Source organism: Carcharhinus amblyrhynchos, chromosome 7 (genome assembly GCF_965287045.1).
Source record: "Carcharhinus amblyrhynchos chromosome 7, sCarAmb.v2.hapA, whole genome shotgun sequence".
Classification (NCBI taxonomy): Eukaryota; Metazoa; Chordata; class Chondrichthyes; order Carcharhiniformes; family Carcharhinidae; genus Carcharhinus; species Carcharhinus amblyrhynchos.
The window spans coordinates 39656684-39675538 of record NC_137330.1 but is presented as its reverse complement, the minus strand read 5'-3'; the positions used below and the strand labels follow the sequence as shown (position 1 = coordinate 39675538).

Genomic DNA, 18855 nt, shown 5'->3' with positions numbered 1-18855 from the left:
TTTTTTTGGAGTATAGTTATAGTTGCATCAGCAAATGTAGCAGCCATTCTGTACGTTAGCAAGGTCCAGAAACTGAAATGACCAGCTAATTTGATTTGATGTTTGTTGAGGGATAAATGTTGGCTTGGACCCTGGGAGGAATATCCTGCTCTTCTTTAATACTGTCATGAAATCTTCCACGTTTGCTTGAACAAACAGATGTTGATCTCAGTTGGAAGCCAGGTTGGAGGATTCGGAGAGCAAATAATTAAAATAGAGAAAGGGGGCCTTTAAGCTCGACTTCTGCTGGCATCTGGCTTACTGGAATTTTAAGAACACCTGTCCCAAGCTGGCTGGATTTATTTTAAATCGGAGTGTTTGGCTTCAGTGACCAGTTCAGTTATCGGATCACTATTTTTCTTTTTAACTTCAGGCTTCAACAGAGGAGCAACGATGGCAGAAAGAGTATAATTTGATATGAGGAATGGGAAGTGAAATGGAATTAGAGTAGATAGTCTGACTGAAAAAGTGGAGCAAGTGCAATGAATGGAAAGGCCTCCTTCTGTATTGTACATTTTATAAAAAGACAGTACAGACAACAGCCATGATGAATGAACTATAATAGTCAAAGAAAATTTTAAAATGAGCAGTTGCATTCACCACCAAGATTAATTCTCTTTCCAAACAGGAAAGTGATGTTGAAATGTAAGTGATAAATGAAGCTTGGTGAAGAGTTCTTCAGAAAGTGGAAGTTTCACACCAAGGCTATCACAGATAATATCCAAACAATTAAGTACTTATCCCACAATCAAAGTAGGGCAAGCAAAGAATGTCAGTGAAAAACATTTTCAGACTATTGTGTAAACAGAAGCCAGAACTGCTGCTCACAGCTGAATAAGAAGTCTCACTACACCAGGTTAAAATCCAATAGGTTTATTTGACAGCAAACGCCACTCACTTTTGGGCTTTGTCCCTTGGTCAGGTGAGTGGAGAGTTCTAATCACAAACAGAGCATATAAAGGCACACACTCAGTTTACAGAATACTGATTAGAATGCAAGTCTTTACAGCTGATTAAGCCCCGAAAGCTAATGGCATTTGCTACCAAATAAACCTGTTGGACTTTAACCTGGTGTTGTGAGACTTCTTACTGTGTTTACCCCAGTCCAATACCAGCATCTCCACATCATGCTAACAGATGAAGCAGAATAGTGGATGTAATCTACAGCAAGGCTTCAAACAATGGATTGGTGAAGATCACGTCACAAAATGTACTACTTTCTGCAGAATATCAGGAGGTTGAAAAAGTCTGAAAGATTTAAATGCTAGTGATTTTTGTAGTATTTCTTGCTCCTTTGACACTGTTCATTTTTATTCATCGCTCTCTTGATTAAAAGGAACTGGAGTGTAGCATAGCCTACCAGTACAATGGGGTATTGAGGAATTCCATTTTCTGAAGAACTTTTCACCTAGCTTCATTTATCGCTTACATTTCAGCATCACTTTCCTGTCTGTAAAGAGAATTGGCCTTGGAATGAACAATGTGTTGGCTGCAAACAGCCATGTCCCAGAGATTTCAAAGGGAGTATTTCTGTGTGATGCTCTGTTGGGTAACTGGATTTAGAGGTTACCTCTCAATGGCTGACTTGATTCAGAACTGAACCTTAAAATGGATCTGTGCAATATTTATAAAATAGGTTACAATATCTAATTGAAGAAGTAATTCAAATGGACTTTTCACAAATTGAGTGGTATTGTGAAATATTTCAACACAAGCCTCCCCGTTAGATACCCAAACTAAATGTTTATTTGTACTTTTAAGGAAAATTCAATTAGTGCTCAGTGTCAGTTACTTATGAACAATTTACTTCCCTTTAAATGTCTTACTTCATTTCAATCTAACAGGTTATGGATGCTTCTAAATGCTTTGAGAAGCAGCCTCATTCAGCTTTGTCCCTGCAGTTTGCTGGATACTACTATGCTTTGCAGATCTACGTCCGCTTAAGTCCATGTTTTAAGGACAAGTGCCACCCTCTATACAAGGTTAGTGCTTAGTTTTCCTCAGGAACTGAATCCATGACAGTAGAAGTACATTTGTGTAATTGAAGTATCACTTGTTGAAGACTGTACTAAGATTGCATTCTAATTTATTGCTGAGAATTGTATTTTTCTCTCAAGGAATTAACTGCAAATCAATAAATAAGGAAGAGAAATGATATACAACAGTAACGGAAACATGCATTTCTAGGTGGAACGTTTTACGTTTGTTGTTTGCACTGAATTGCATTAAGTTTGATTAACTTTGATATTGCCAAGATGGTGGACGCTAAAATAGAATTATCTTTCATGGTGCATATTAGATATTTACTTCTAAAGCATTTTAACAAATAGAAAGCTGCTCACTTTAATCTGAATTGACAAACACGGGCCTATTTAAGTATAGCTAAAGACTGCTTTTTGAAAATCCTTAATGTACATTGGTTTAGGACATTCTTAAATAAATCACTTGCATTTTGTTTGATATAAACTTTTGTTGCCATTGTGCGAGTACTTAGAGAGAGTTGTTCAAGTTGATAAAGAAATCAATATTCATCTTTTCAAGGTAGCATGCCTTAAGCTAGCAATTAACTTTTGATAAAACCTGCAGTTTATGCTTAGTTTTGTGAGGTAGAAAAGATCCCTTTCTATTTTAAAATGATTGCAAGAATTAACTTTTATCTTTTTATGCCGTGGCTTTCTAAATCACGATTATCAAGATTCAATTAACATTGAAAAAAACAAAAGATTTAATTCGATTTTTTTTTAAGCAAATATTTTGTCCTTGTATTTCACAGTAAAATTGATCTGTTGTGTGTGTCAGTGTTCAAGAGTCCTGTTCGTATGATACAAAATGATACTGCACCATCTGTTAGTCAAGTTGAATTCATTAAATTGAAGTCACAAGTGGTGTAACCGCTAAAATGTCATAAGCACTAGCCCTCATTATGGTATTTTTATTAGATGACAGCTAAGACCATATTTTGTAACTTAGAGCATAGTTCATGTGAATTTCTACCCTTTTTTCAATCCTGATACCTTATTCATTTACCAGCATCTTTACACCTGGTCAATTTTGTTCAATTGCTGGTGCCAAGGAACAAAATAGTATTTAGACCATTTTAACTTGGGTATCGCAGAAAACATTCAATAAAATTATAGATCTTCTCCACTTCACTGCAGTTTAGATAGATGCATCATCAGTATTGGAATGCCTCATACCCATTCCCACTAAATTACTAGATAATTAGATAGTTTCATCTGCACTAGACAGTTTACAACAGTTGAATAGTTTTGTCACTTACTTTGCCACTTGAAGAGAACCCTTGATCTCCCTTAAAGTACTAAACTACATTCAAGTCTGATAGCAAAAGCTCTGGTATCTATTATTCTACATATTGCGTATGATCTACTCTTTGAACTGACAGTTTGGACTTTTCGATTTAATCTGAGTGGCCTAGGAACCATATTATTTTCCTCTGTTTCTATCGTGTGAAAAGGTAACTCTGCTTGGCGTTTAGCGATGATAATGTTACTGAAATTGATCATTTTGGTTGTGTGAAGGTCAGGATTGTATGAGGTATCTTGATTTGATTCTCTAGAATAATGCACTGTGCCAGGCACCCAGAATATTCCATTTAAGTCAGTTTGGTACATTTCCTGTTTTGATACCAAAGCAAAGTGGATAGGATACATAGAAAATTTTAATTAAAGCTGCATGCTGATAGTATAGATTCAAATAGATATTCTACCCTCAAAGAAGAACATAATTTAGGATTTTGTTTAGACAACTTATTGACTGAATATTATTCTTCCTTTAACTGCATCCCAATTGCCATCACAGCAAGTTGTCAATAGCATGCCACTGCTCAGTTTTGTTCAGCTAATTAAATTTGCATTTTAAATAATTGTCGTACAAATAAAGGTTTCTCTGAGTTATACCTTTTTCCCACTAAAGTTTCCATGTTGCAAAGAGTTGATCTCTATTATCAATTTATTTATATTTATTTATTTGCATGACCATGGAGCAGTTGGCAAATCATCTCCAGAGAAGGCACAATCGATTTGAGAGAAGATTTTATCGAGCAAAATGTTGAATTCATTTATGGGATGTGGGTCTGACTGGCTGGGCCAGCATTTGTTGCCAATCTCTATAAGTTGCCTTTGAGAAGGTGGTGGTAAAAAGCCTCCTTGAACCACTGCAGTTCCTGTGGTTTATATGCACCCACAGCAATGGTTTCGGAGGGAGTTCCTGGAATTTGACCCAGTGACAGTGAAAGAGCAGCAATACATTTCCAAGTTAGGATGGTGAGTGCCTTGGCAAGAAATTCCCAGGTGGTGGTATTCCTAGGTATCTGCTGCCTTTGCCCTTCTAGGTATAGTGGTCATAGGTTTGGAAGTTGTGGCCTAGGAAGACTTGGTGAGTTCCTGCAGTACATTTTATAGATGGTGCACATGGCTGCCACTGTTCATCACTGGTGGAGGTTCTGAATGTTTGCGGAAGGAATGCCAATCTAGCAGGCTGCTTTGTGCTAGATGGCATTGAACTTCTTCAGAATTGTTGGAACTGCACTCATTCAGGCAATTAATTAATGCATTATGGTTCCGTCTTAAGTTGTTGATGGTTGACAGACTTTGGCAAGACAAAAGGTGAGTTTACTTGCCCAGGATTTCTCAGCCTTTGGCCTGCTTTTATAGGGTCTTATATAATTTTGTAGGATTACATAGGATTTGCTCAGATGAGGAGGATCGCAACAGATACCTCCAGATGCTGGAAGATGCCCTGATAAGAACAGGAAATGGCGCTTGACTCATCGATCGACAGTTCCAACGCACCACAGTGAAAAACCACACCGACCTCCTCAGGACACAGCGGACAGAGTACCCTTCATCGTCCAGTACTTCGCCGGAGCGGAGAAGCTACGACATCTTCTCTGGAGCCTTCAACATGTCATTGATGAAGACAAACATCACCAAGGCCATCCCCACACCCCCACTTCTTGTCTTCAAACAACCGCACAACCTCAAACAGATCATTGTCGGCAGCAAACTTCCCAGTTTTCAGAAGAAAAGTGACCAGGCACAACCCTGCCACAGCAACCTCTGCAAGATGTGCTGGATCATCGACACAGATGCCATCATCTCATGTGAGAACACCATCCACCAGGTATACGGCACATACGCCTGCAACTTGACCAACGTTGTCTACCTGATACGCTGCAGGAAAGGATGTCTCAAGGCTTGATACGTTGGGGAGACCATGCAGATGCTATGACAATGGATGAATGAACACTGCTTGACAATCACCAGGAAAGTGTTCTGTTCCTGTTGGGGAACACTTCAGCAGTCATGGGCATTTGGCCTCTGATCTTCAGGTAAGCATTCTCCAAGGCGGCCTTCGCGACACATGACAATATAGAGTCGCTGAGCAGAGACGAATAGCCAAGTTCCACACACATGAGGATGGCCTCAACCGGGATCTTGGGTTCATGCCACACTATCTGTAACCCCCACAACTTGCCTGGGCTTGCAAAATCTCATTAACTATTCTATCTGGAGACAATACACATCTATTTAGCCTGTACTTAACACTATCTCCACTCACATTGTCTGTACCTTTAAGACTTGATTACCTGTAAAGACTCGCATTCCAACCATTATTTTGTAAATTGAATTTGTCTTTATATGCCCTGTTTGTGAACAGAACTCCCACTTACCGATGAAGGAGCAGCGCTCTGAATGCTTTTGTTACCAAATAAACCATTTGGACTTTAACCTGGTGTTGTGAGACTTCTTACTCTGCTTTTATAGCCACAATATTAAGGATGAGCAACAGATGCTAGAAAGGCTCCTATCCCATGAAACAATAAAAAAAATAACAATTACAGTGAGTGCTGACAGTGTTGCATTTTTCTTAACACAAATTCTAGGCAAATGTGTTAATTTAAAAATCTGTCAAATATTAGATTTGATTTCATGGAGATTGGTGAAGATTTTCTGTTGTAAAGCTGTAACTTTTTGATGGTTAAATTGCACACTTAATCAATTTTCTTGATAGTTTTAATTTGAAGCAATGTTTGATGTGATGCTTCACCACTTTGACAACTGAAATGAAGTTTATGGACCTAACAGCAATTATGAAGTGAAGTTTGCAGTTCATTTTTCAGACACGTCACCAAAACCTACCTGGAGGCAAAGAAGACTGCCAAAAATGGAAAGATGCAATTTACTATTCCAGTATTCTAAAATATGAGAGCCAAAACAAGGAATGTTAGAAAGAACTATAGTCAAATCACTGTTCTATAAATTGTGTCTTTTTATTAATTAGGATGGTGGGGCGCCAGGTGTGACAAAGGGGGGCTTTGAGGGAACCAGAACGAACGGGTAGAGGGAGGAGCTAGAAGTCAAAGTAGGTTGAAGAAAATATTTAAAATTATTAAAGCACATGGAGCTGAAGACAGAACAACTCAAGAATTGTATCTTCAGCCTGTGACGTCAAAGGGTATGGCTTCGCTGGAACTTCATTTCCCCATTTACCTTGTCAATCAATCCGTGTTGCAGCCTGGGGACTGTTTTCCTGCTGCAAGCTGTCCCAATACCTGTAGGGAGCGATGACTTTTAAAAAGATATTTGAATTCATTCCCAGTGACCAACTTGAAGAAATCGCGTAAGGTTTATCGTTTAAAGTTTTTTACTGTAGCAAACAAACAAAGAACAATATCAGGATGAATATAAATGAGGCAAGAAGAGAAGACTTTAAACAGGGCTGAGAACTCGGGACAACTATGCTACTGAATGGGAATACAAATTTCTCTACGATAGCATGGCTTCCCAGAGCAGTTCCAATATTTTTCAAAATATAGATATTTTCAAATAACTAAACATAGACAATGAATACACAAAACTGCAGAAAAGATTTCCAATACTAATGTTTTAATGCCTACGCTGTACGCCTATACATTACAACATGTGGTCCACAGGATTGCATTCTTCATTAGCAGTCCATAATCACACCTAGCTTCCAGATACCTCCCCATTTTGCCAAGCTATGATATTCTGTGACCATCAAAAGGCACTTCCCTCACCTTTCAGAGAATTTCCAAACTGACGACCAGCAGTAAGGTCCACCATGGCAATTTCACCTCCAGGTCTCACCAGGGCAAAGCTTCCAATTCTTGGGCTACATCTATTCCAGTAGAGACCACCCTCCCTCTCACATTCCATCTGATCGCTTGCTGAGGAAGCAGCAGTCTTTTCCACCCTATTGACTACGCAGGCTACAACTTCTGTCTCTGTGAGACCCCTCTCTCTCTTTTGATCCAAAAGCTTGGGAGACTGAATGTTTGTTCACAGTTAATCCAGCTACTCGTGCTTTCATTTTCAGATGTGAATATTTTGCATATATCATCCTGCAAGTCTCAACCTGGGCCCCAATCTACCATGGTGACCAAGCCACCCAAGCTTGTTGAGCGGAATTCAGAGCAGATCACATGATCCTCTTCATTCTCCCTTTTTACCTTGGGTAAAGAGACGGTCCAAAATACATTCAACTTCTAAAACCTCACGTTCATAACAAACCTACAAAAATGGTAGGAATGCAGTTTAAATTCAAGTAGAAGTGGATGTACGTCTCCATTTTTCACTGACTGTTAGACACAGTCCAATGTAAATATAAGACTTTTATAGCAGTTGATGATTGGTCTGAAGAATAATTGGTCAGATATTTGACATAGTTCACTGGCCACAGTGTTATCAAATAAATCATTCATAACTATTACAAGCATTGTCCAGAAAACTACCAGGATATCTATTTTATTGGTCTCATTTTTGTTTTGCAGCAAACGGTTAAGGGAGCGTCATATGTAGGGGAGAGGGTAGTTTTTTTAAAATCATTTATAAACATTCATTAATGCATCTGAAAATTTACAGGCCGATCCCAAAGAAGTTATCAAAATGGTCACAAAACATGTGACTGAAAATGCAGACAGCAGTTGGTCAGAAGAAATACAGGTGCTGGTTTATCACCTCAACTATTACAATGAGTTGTTGACAGACTTCACACAAGCTCAGACGCTTCAAGGCCTTGGCAAAGGTGTGGATGTACAGCGATTTGCAACAGATAGCCAATATAAAAGGGAGACAATTCTAGGCTTAGCAGAGTGAGTATGAAATCATTATTGGTAAATTATTCTAATTAATTTATGTCACACAGATTGGTAAATGAGCACCAACTGACAACTTTACCCTAAGCCTTTGAAAAGAAGTCAAACAAAGGCAATGTATTTCTTCATGGGGAATGTTTTTTTTTTACAAAATACATATTTGTAAAATATCTGAAAGAACATTACAAACGTTTCAAAATAACCATCACAAGAGAGTGCAGTGATATTCAAGTTGTCTACATAGATCAAGTTGCACTCTAAGGTGTTTCAATACAATTGCAATGCATGCAGTGTTCACTTGCGGTGATGTTGAGCCTGCACTCGCCATCTGCGGGAATGGCAGCCCAGCTCAAAATCCAGCAAAACCCGGAAGTTGCAAATCTCGCCAGCATTGATCATGTGGGTGTGGGATGGGGGGAAGGATCCGATGTTCAGGGTGAGGGTGGGGTGATGCCTGCACTAACTGTAATAAGGGTTGTGATTGCTCATTCTGGGGTAGGGGGCACACTGCAGTGGAGGAAGGGAGCCCCTAATACCTCCATGGTTTTGATTTGATTTATTATTGTCACGTGTATTGGTATACAGTGAAAAGTATAGTCTCTTGCACACAATACAGAAAAGCATACCGTACATAAAGCAGGAAAGGAGAGAGTGCAGAATGTAGTGTTGCAGTAATAGTTAAGGTGTAGAGAAAGATCAACTTAATGCAAGGTAGGTTCGTTCAGAAGTCTAACGGCAGCAGGGAAGAAGCTGTCCTTGAGTCGGTTGATCTCAGACTTCTATCTTTTTCCCGACGCTCTGCACAATCGGGTGTCCCAGGCCATGCTCAGGCTGCAGTTTGGCTTTGGAGATTGGAGGATGTCCAGACATGCTCTGGCGTGGACGTGAAAAAGGTCGGTAAGTGGGCGATGTCTCTGGGATCGTGGTCACGGTTGAACCGATGGCCAAGTTTAGGTGTTGGGGTCCTTAGGGTCACTGCCAGGTCGGGGTCTTCGTTTGGAGGATCTGTAAACATGCAAGTAAATATAAAAGAGCAGTGTTAGTGGTTTTTAGCGGAGGGAGTTAATTTTTAGAAGGGTAGGGCAATTGTAGATGCGGGCAGTGGGGTGGGAAGGAGTGCTTGGGGCCCGCAGGAGGCTGCAGCTCTCCAGGTCAGAGGCATTGGGGACTGCTGGCATGGAGGCTCTGGCTCTGGACTTACTGGTCTGGCCATCTGGTTCAGTGGGAGTTGGGGGGTGGAGGAGAAGGCTCCAGCCCCAGGGATGCAGGTCCGATCATTGAAAATCAGCAGAGTGAAGATCTTGGCTTCTAGGACGTTTTCCTGCTCTCTTGGTGAAGGCCCTGATTTTTAGAATGTTTTCCTTGCCAGTGGGACCTGATGTATGGAAATCCCCAGCTTTGGGACTGCAGCACTAGCTGTCGGTCCTGTATGGTCGGCTCGTCCAGGTCAGCTTCAGGTTGCGTGTCTCCTGGGTCCTAAGGATTGCCAAACCTGTAAGAGATTGCCAAAGCTCCAAGCGATTGAATTAAATCATTGTTGGAGAATATAAAAGAGTTAGAATGAAGTTTTAGATGGACAGAGTGAGAGTAAAGGATTGTGAAAACTGTTTCTCTGGAGAGAAGCGCATTGTTTTTCTCATTAGAGCAAACACTCTGCCATTTTTTGGTAAGATTTCATCCATTGTATACATTCAATGCAAGTCATACAGCCCAAGGGATTCTATACAATTCCTCTCCCCTCAATTCACAATGGCTGAAGAGTCTTAGACAGCAACCTTTCCCCATTGTGCCTCTGTCACAGCCGCTCCAACACACTCAAAGCGAAGGATGTTGGCACTGACTTGTCTCTGACGTATCTTTGGCTAGGCAACAGTGAAGCAAAACAAGTAAATTGAATTGGTGGATGTTGTGTTGAAGACGGTATCAATATCCCTCTAATTGTTCATTTGAGGATTCAATTTGGGCCATTTTGTACATTGGGTGAGATGGATTTCTTGGCATTTGGTGATAAGTGTGTCTATTTCATTGGAAATAGTTGCTGTATTCATGGCAGTTACAGAGAACAATGCCACAATGAATATAAATAAGGTTTATTTAGAGGACTTTAAGTCGGTCTGAGAACTATGCTACTGAATGGGAATACAAATTTTTCTACCACAGCATGACTTCGCAGAGTTGAACAGCTCTGATATTTTTCAAAATATAGATCTTCTCAAATTCCTCAGCATTAAATTTAAAGTAACCATCATTTTCTCTATGGATGTACTCCCTCTCTCATTTTAGCCACAGCTGTCACAACATTGTACATATGTTTTCATTAACATTTCATCGGTTGTCAGTAAACCTATTAGGGATGCATAATTTATCAATCTGTATATTTCAAAACATTATTTGCTTTTGCAGTAACTGAATTCACAGCCCATACACCTCCTGCGAAATAACTAGGCTGGGCAACGTGGGGCAGTTTTCGAGCAACTGTTATCAATGACTAAGCCTGGAGTGTGATTATATCTTAGGTTTTCCACACTGAATAAAATAAAATTGATATTTTAAGGAAAAGGTCAGACCAGTAATGAATTTTCTCCTTTTTGACAGAAAAAGAATATTTGAATTTACAAGTACTTCAGGTAGTCTTTCCTTCTTTCTTTAAAATATGGTACAGAGATGCAGTAAATTACCTGGAGGAGCAGCAGGTTTGAATCACTTAAGTCATAGAGTCATAGAAGTTTACAGCGTGGAAACAGGCCCTTCAGCCCAACTTATTCATGTTGTCCAGTTTTTACCATTAAACTGATCCCAATTGTCCATATCCCTCTATACCAATATTACCCATTTAACTATCTAAATGCTTTTTAAAGGAGAGAATTGTACCCACCTCTACTACTACTTCTAGCAGCTTGTTCCAGACACTCACCACCCCCTGTGTGAGAAAATTGCCCGTCTGGATCCTTATGAATCTCTCTCGTCTCACCATAAACCTATGCTTCTAGTTTTAGACTCTTCTACTTTTCTGAAAATATATTTACCATCTACCTTATCTATGCACTTCATTATTTTATAGACCGCTCTAAGGTCACCCCTACACCTCCTACACTCCAGGAAAAAAAGCCCCAATCTGTCCAGCCTGTCCTGATAACTCAAACCATCAAGTCCCTGTAGCATCCTGGTAAATCTTTTCTGCACTCTTTCTAGTTTAATAATAGACTTCTTGTAATAGGGTGACCAGAATTGTACACAGTATTCCAACTGTAGTCTTACCAATGTCTTGCACAACTTCAACAAGACATCCCAACTCCTGTATTCAGTGTCCTAACCAATGAAACCAAGCATGCCGAATGCCTTCTTCACCATCCTGTCCACCTGTGACTCCACTTCCAAGGAGCTATGAACCTGTACCTCTAAACCTCTTTGTTCTGTAACTCTCCCTAATGCCCTACCATTAATTGAGTAAGTCCTGCCCTGGTTCAGTCTGCCAAAATGCATCACTTTGCATTTATTTAAATTAAACTCCTTCTGCCATTTGTTGGCCCACTAGTCCAATTGATCAAGATCTTGTTGCAATCCTAGCTAACCTTCACTGTCCACTATGTCACCAATCTTGGTGCCATCTGCAAACTTAATAACCATGCCTCCCAATTCTCATCCAAATCATTAATATAAATGACAAAAAATAGTGGACCCAACACCGATCCCTCAGGCACACCACTGGCCACAGACCTCCAGTTTGAAAAACAGCCCTTTACAATCGCCTTCTGTCATCAAGCCAATTTTGAATCCAATTGGCTTCCTCACCCTGGATCCTGCAAAATTTCACGTTATGCAACAACCATGCAGTACCTTGTCAAAAGCTTTGCTAACGTCCATGTAAACAATGTCGACTGCACTGCCCTCATCTATCTTCTTGGTTACCCCTTCAAAAAACTTAATCAAATTTGTGAGGCATAATTTTCCAGTCACAAAGCCACACTGATTGTCCCTAATCAGTCCTTGCCTCTCTAAATGCCTGTAGATCCTGTCTCTCAGAATACCTTCCAGCAACTTATTCATAACAGACATTAGGCTCACCAACCTGTAGTTCCCAGGCTTTTCCCTGCAGCCTTCTTAAATAAATGGACACCATTTGCCACCCTCCAATTTTCAGGCGCTTCACCTGTGGCTGTCGATGATTCAAATGTCTCTGCTGGGAGACCGTAATTTCCTTCCTAGCCTCCCACAACATCCTGGGATATACTTATCAGGCCCTGGGGATTTATCTACATTGATATGCTTTAAGGTTTCCTGTGCCTCCTTCTCTAATATGTACACTCCTCAAGACATCACTATTTATTTCCCCAAGTTCCCCAACATCCATGCCTTTCTCAACAGTAAATACTGATGAAAAATATTCATTTAGGATCTCACCCATCTCTTGTGCACATGGATGACCTTGTTGATCCTTAAGAGGCCCTACTCTCTCCCTGGTTACTTTTTTGCCCTTTATATATTTGTAGAAGCTCTTTGGATTCTCCTTTGCCTTATCTGCTAAAGCCACCTCATGTCCCCTTTTTGTCCCCTGATTTCTCCCAAGCTGTACTCTGACACCTTCTATACTCTTCAATCCTTGATCCCAGCTGCCTATGCATGTCATATTCCTGCTCCTCGCCCTCCTTGATCAGGGCCTCAATATCCCGAGTCATCCAGGGTTCCCTACTGAAACCAGTAAACTAAGAAAACGGAATCTGTTCCTAACCAGGGGCTGAGTTTTTTTTAATTCAAAGGATTGTGACAAATTAAGAGACTGGTCAGAAACTGCAAAAACCACAAACTAAATCTCAAAATTAATTTGTGATTTAAATTATGCATTTGTGATATAAAGAACAGATTGTCCATTAATCCAGAAAAAGTAATGGATTGTGGGTTTACAGGAGGAAATCTTTGGCCCAAAATTTGAGGAAATAATGACACTTTGGAAAAAAAAAGCAGTATGTGATGTTCAAGAAATAAGGCATATATTGCAAAATATCAGAAATTGTGGGACAATTTGAGGGACTTTGCTGTAATTCTTGCAAGAGGATTTTGTTGTTTATCTCCCCACAAGCTTCATTAAGTTAGACTGTTGGCATAAATGCAAATTAAGTTCACTTTTTCACTTAACAGAGAGTTAGGGCTGGTATTTCACAACTTAAGTACCCTTTTGATTATTAAATTTATATTCCTGCTGTACCAATCAAGGTTGAAAGACCTCAGATGAAACTGGAGTAACTGTTCCCAGACTCTAAAAGTATAAAAACAGGGAAGTTGTGTTGAACCTTTGTAAAACTCTAGTTAGACCACAGCTCTTTAATTGAGTCCAGTTCTGTTCGCCACACTTTAGGAAAAATAAGAGGAGATTTACCAGAATGTTTCCAGAGTTGGGGAATTTTAGCTGCAACTTTGGGTAGGACAAGTTTGTTTTCCTCATAGCGCGAGGGGATTGATAGAGATGTACAACATTGTGGCAAGATTGATTAAAGTAGACAAGGAGAAACTGTTCCCATTAGCTGATGGTAAAAGGATTGGGGAATGTCGATTTGACATTTTTGGCAAGAGATGCGGGGTGAATGTGAGGTAGCTTTTAATGCAGTGAATTGCAATGACCTGGAAAACACACTGCACGAGTGAAGCAGAGACAATCAGTGATTTCAAAAGGAAATTGGATGGGCACTTGAAGGAAATAAACTTGCAGGGCTACAGGGATAGAGAAAGGGATTGGGACAGACTGGATGTCTCTACAGAAAGCTGGCACAGACTTAGTTAAATGCCGACTTTCTGTTCTAAATGCATAATTTGCCTTATTATTTCACACCTACAATGATTGGCAGCTTTAAAATTTTGAACTGAAGTGTGTGGCAAAATCCAGTTAATAGAGCACGCTGCAAGCTGCCCTATTCCAATATATACTGACCATTAATATTTTGATTTAATTTATATACTGAATCCCTTTCCATATTTTTATTGCCTCCCCACTGAGCTGTTCGAACACACAAACTTCCTAACTTCTATCCTTCATAAATTTTAGCATGTTGAAATCTCTGCTACCTGTAATCTAACTCACACTGCGTCCCATTCATCCATCACCCTGAGCTTGCCATGTTACATTGCCTCCCAGTCCCTACATAATTTTATTCTAACATTCTCATTCTTATTGTGTTCAAATCACTCAATGACCTTCTCTCTCTCAATCCACAACCTCCAACCCCACAGGCCAAGAACTGCACCATTTCTGGACTCTTGTGCATCCCCCATGTCCTTCACTCCATCATTTAGGCCATCTCAAAACTCTGGAATTCTGTCTATTAGCTATTCCACTTCATTTGTCAATTAGGATGTAACTTGCTAAGTGTATCGCTTTGTCAAAGCTTTTAGTCACCCCTCTATTATCTCTTTTTTTGGATTGATATTGATTTTTGCCTATTTGCTCTCATATGAAGCACCTTGGAATAATTTATAATATGAAAGGCAGCATATAAATATACGCTGTTTGTATGTGAGCTGTAGATGACAGGATAAAACTAAATGGCATCATCTTGCTCCCACATTCTGATATTCTTGTTTGCTGTATTTTTTTTGGTGTCAATCTATTGGTACATGCTAGTTGGGCGAATGCCAAGTTCAGAACAGTTACTGAAGTGGATCCATGTCTATTGGGAACAATATTGCACTGCAATAATGAAGTTCAACCTCAGCCTTTCTGGTGACGTTTCAATTAATCAGTCCAGTCCATTTAAATTAAAATAAGCCAAACACAAAGTTTCTTTACTTGTACTGTATGTCTCATTTCACTGGGAAATGTCTTCAACTGTGTGAATGATTAATTAAAAACTGCGTATTACTGAAGTTTTATATGTATACTGTTGATTAAGGTGTCTGGGGAAACAAAAGATTAAGTTAAGTGTGGTTTCTTTTATAGCATGTGAAAGCAGACTAGAACTAATGTGATTTGCAAACTTTGATCTGGACTCGGGCGCCTTCAAGTTATCCATACCAGAAAACTCAGAGCCGAAGGCTGAATAGATAGACTATGAAATTCCACAGTGATTGCTCAAGCCTCCTGTAGCAACATCAGTAGAAAATTAGCAGACGCCTTCAGAGAAATTATTTAAACAGCCATTTGTATTTTTAGTTTCCATTTCTGTCCTTGTCTCGCCAAAGTCACAGCAAAAGATTGAGGAACACCCTCAGAATTTCAAAGTCATAGCCTTCTTAATTGGTATATCTCACAATCCCCAGATGAAAAGTGCCCAATTCAATGTTAACGACTTGCAGATAGTTTTATTTATCTGTTAATTTGAGATAATTTACCCATTAAGCTTTGTTTCAAAGGGATTTCTTGCATTAATTTTCTGGCAGGATGATTTTGAATGTTGATCTTCCATGTTTATAAATCACTTGTTTTCTCAACAGAACTTTGGAGGAAAATGTGTACAAGATCTCTCTGTCTTTGGCTCAGCGATATACTATCCCACTTTGGGAGGTTTACATGACACATCTAGAATTTCTTTTCACTGATAGTGGGTAAGTAGCCTAGGTAATGGGGTCATTGTACAAATGTGTCTTATCATTTTTTAGACCATTCTTCTACATCTCAATCTTGATTTTCAGTTCTTAATCAAAGTGACCACATAATGGCAGTTAAAATAATCAATCTGTGTGATGGTAATATATGTTCCTGAGAACAACACAACAATATATTCATTTTGATATTGCGTTTGGGAGACATTCAGACACTTTGTATTAGGGAAGAGCAAGTTCTATCGAGGGTGTCTTTTTAAAATTATTTTCACTATTGGCGAGGGAGTCCTAAACTGCATAGGATATTGAATGTTATAGTAAACCAGAGACTGTTATTAGTGATCGAATGCCATGTTTTTGTTTTAATTCAGCCTGAAGTATTCCCTACAGAAATGTCCTTGACGCACTGCACATAGTAAATATTGTAGCAACATTTCTTCTTAAAATTGCCCTTTAATCAATTCCATTTTGCTGTAATAGACAAAACTTGTACGTCTAGTTTCTCGTATTATCCTGTCCCTGTGAAGTAATTTTTCACTAAATATATAGTCTATCATGGAACAGAAATTACCATTGAATTTTTTTATGTTATGAACTCAAAACATATTCAGAGCCATAGGATTAAGAAAAGGAGTTTCTCACTATGTATTAATGCTCATTGCAAAAATAATTTCCAATGATGCAGATGTTTTAAGAAAAGTCTCAAGGTCACTCAGATGGGGAAAATCGTGGCTCTGCTGTCTGCTGGGGTAGTAAATTTCAAACAGAAGTTGGAATTCTCCAGCCTTGTATGCCCCACTACCATGGCCAGCAAGAAAGGGGAGTCATGATGAGGAGATGCCAGCGTTGGACTGGGGTAACCACGTAAAGAAGTCTCACAACACCAGGTTAAAGTCCAACAGGTTTATTTGGTAGTTTACTAGTGGCATTTACTGCCAAATAAACCTGTTGGACTTCAACCTGGTGTTGTGAGACTCCTTACAGTAAGAAAGGGGAATCAGAGAATCCCAGCTGTGGGTGCTAAGTGCCCAATGGGTGGGAAAATTCCAACCAGGATAACAGTACAAGTGCTATGATCCCTGCCTTCTGGGCAGGGATCCTGTTCTTGAGGTGACATCCACGTTGACATTGGATAAGAGTAGGACTCATTTATGGTGCTTTTTATATCAAATAGTTTGTTGGCTCTCACTGTCACATTTACAAGAAAATTAAAGCCAATTGGATAAAGCACGTGTGGATGACCAATGCTTGTGAACTGAACAGTATAGACAAGCAAAAAATTGGAGAATTAAAAAATAGGAATATATATGAATGGGCAAATTTTATTTGGATTTTTTATGTTCTGTTATTTATAATAATAAACTTGATTTAGATCTGTTCAATCAGTTAGCTGAACAACCTTATCAAAATTATTTTATATGTGAGCTTTTTAAGTTGAAGAAAAACCTTGGGGGGGGAATGATTCAAGAAAACTAAGTGCCCAATGGATGGGATAACAGGAGTTTTTCCTGTCCGTTGTTTGGACAAACCGGGGTAATAAATCTCCAGATTCCAGTGAGGGATTCACGCCAGTAAGTGGGGGGCCAGAGCCTGAACTCATTCGAGGCTATAAGCAGCGCGCAGAGGAGCCACTGCCCCGATTTATCAGTGGGGAGATCGGTGCATGTGCACTGGCCCCCCTCCATCACCAGCTTATTGATCACTAATGCAGAGTGTGTAGCAAGACCCTGCCCCCTTAGCACTGCCCAATGGCAGGCGGACACTGCCAGACTGTCAAGCTGGCACTGCCCGAGGGGCACCCCACACTCCTCCTCCTCTCCCACTCTGTTTCCCCTTGATGAGAAATAGTTTTAATCCCTGCTAGCAAGAACCTTTTTTGGCGATTGGGAGACATTTAATGAGCCCAGAAGATAGCATCCCAGGCTCACTAATGATATGGAAATGGACGTTTTCATATTGTAATCAACCTTGCGCTGATTTCCAGCACGAGGCTGATTACGTTGTTTTAAAAAAAAAAGGCCTGGGAAACTATTAATCAGCTGGACACCAATCATAAATCCCCCTGCTGATATCTCCCAGCCCGCCGCGCTACTTGAGCAGTTCAGCAAGCTGGGAGAATCACACCCCTGATGTCAAAGTTATCACAATGAGGCAAGGCTTGACTTCAGTTGTGAAGCAAACAAAGCACATACAGTATTGCTTATTAACTAAATAAGTTATATTATGTTCCAAGTTTCTCTGATTATGCCCAGCAATCATAAATAGAAAGTACGTGGTTTCCATGTTGTATTTTAGAACCAGTGAGTGAATTACAGTCTTCAACTATTGTTCCACTCTCTACAAACAAAAAAAAAGCTGTTGCATTTGAAGGAATGATTATTTCCTTTGAACCAGCTAAAGACACTATTGTTGGAAGAAATTCAGTCTTTGACTGTTTTCATAGCATCTCTTTCTATTCCATTGTCTGTAATCACATTTTTAGTTCATTCTACACCTGTTGCTTCTGTACATATGGTGGAGTTTGATTTCTCCATTTTAGTATTTTTCTGCCAAATTCACCAAGCCTCCCACACTTTTAGACAAGCCCTGGACAGTTTGCATTTGCAGTCACTCATTAATGCCTTCACCAAGGTTCAGCAAGCAACTGAGGAATCTTTCTTTGATTTTTGTGGAGGCTTCACTTTGGTGTTGCAAATAAAGTGCAGAAAACTTTTAATCCAGGCAAATGTCCATCTGCCAAGTGAATTGAGGCTGAATAGTTGTGGCACCTTAAATGCATTCTCCAGTTATTTTGAATGGATTTCTATTGAACTCTTTTCAAATGTACACAAAAGCTGAAAGCAAAGCCCTGCTGTGATCTGAAATTATGCTCAGACTAATGTAGCTCATTTGACACCCAAAACTCAGAATTTGTAATAATGCAGTGTTGATGCCCTCACTCCAAGATCCAACAACATATTCTGTATTGCATGCTGAACTATTCCATGGCCAGCTTATATTCTGTAAGAAGTCTCACAGCGCCAGGTTAAAGTCCAACAAGTTTATTTGATAGTAAACCCACAAGCTCTTGGAAATGCTGTTCCTTCATCAGGTGAGCGGGTGAGTCCCACTCACCTGAGAAAATGGGGACGAATACTAGATTACCAAAT

At 39.7% G+C, this 18855-nt stretch overlaps 1 protein-coding gene across 1 annotated transcript in view; it reads left to right on the top strand.

Moving 5' to 3' along the window:
* The window catches only part of nbas (NBAS subunit of NRZ tethering complex), a 240443-nt gene that overhangs the window by 156175 nt on the left and 65413 nt on the right, over positions 1-18855 (top strand). Inside the window, exons 40-42 of the mRNA XM_080192176.1 lie at positions 1884-2021; positions 7944-8173; positions 15599-15709. Coding sequence (XP_080048302.1) covers positions 1884-2021; positions 7944-8173; positions 15599-15709 — 479 coding nt within the window. The remainder of the gene's footprint in view (positions 1-1883; positions 2022-7943; positions 8174-15598; positions 15710-18855) is intronic.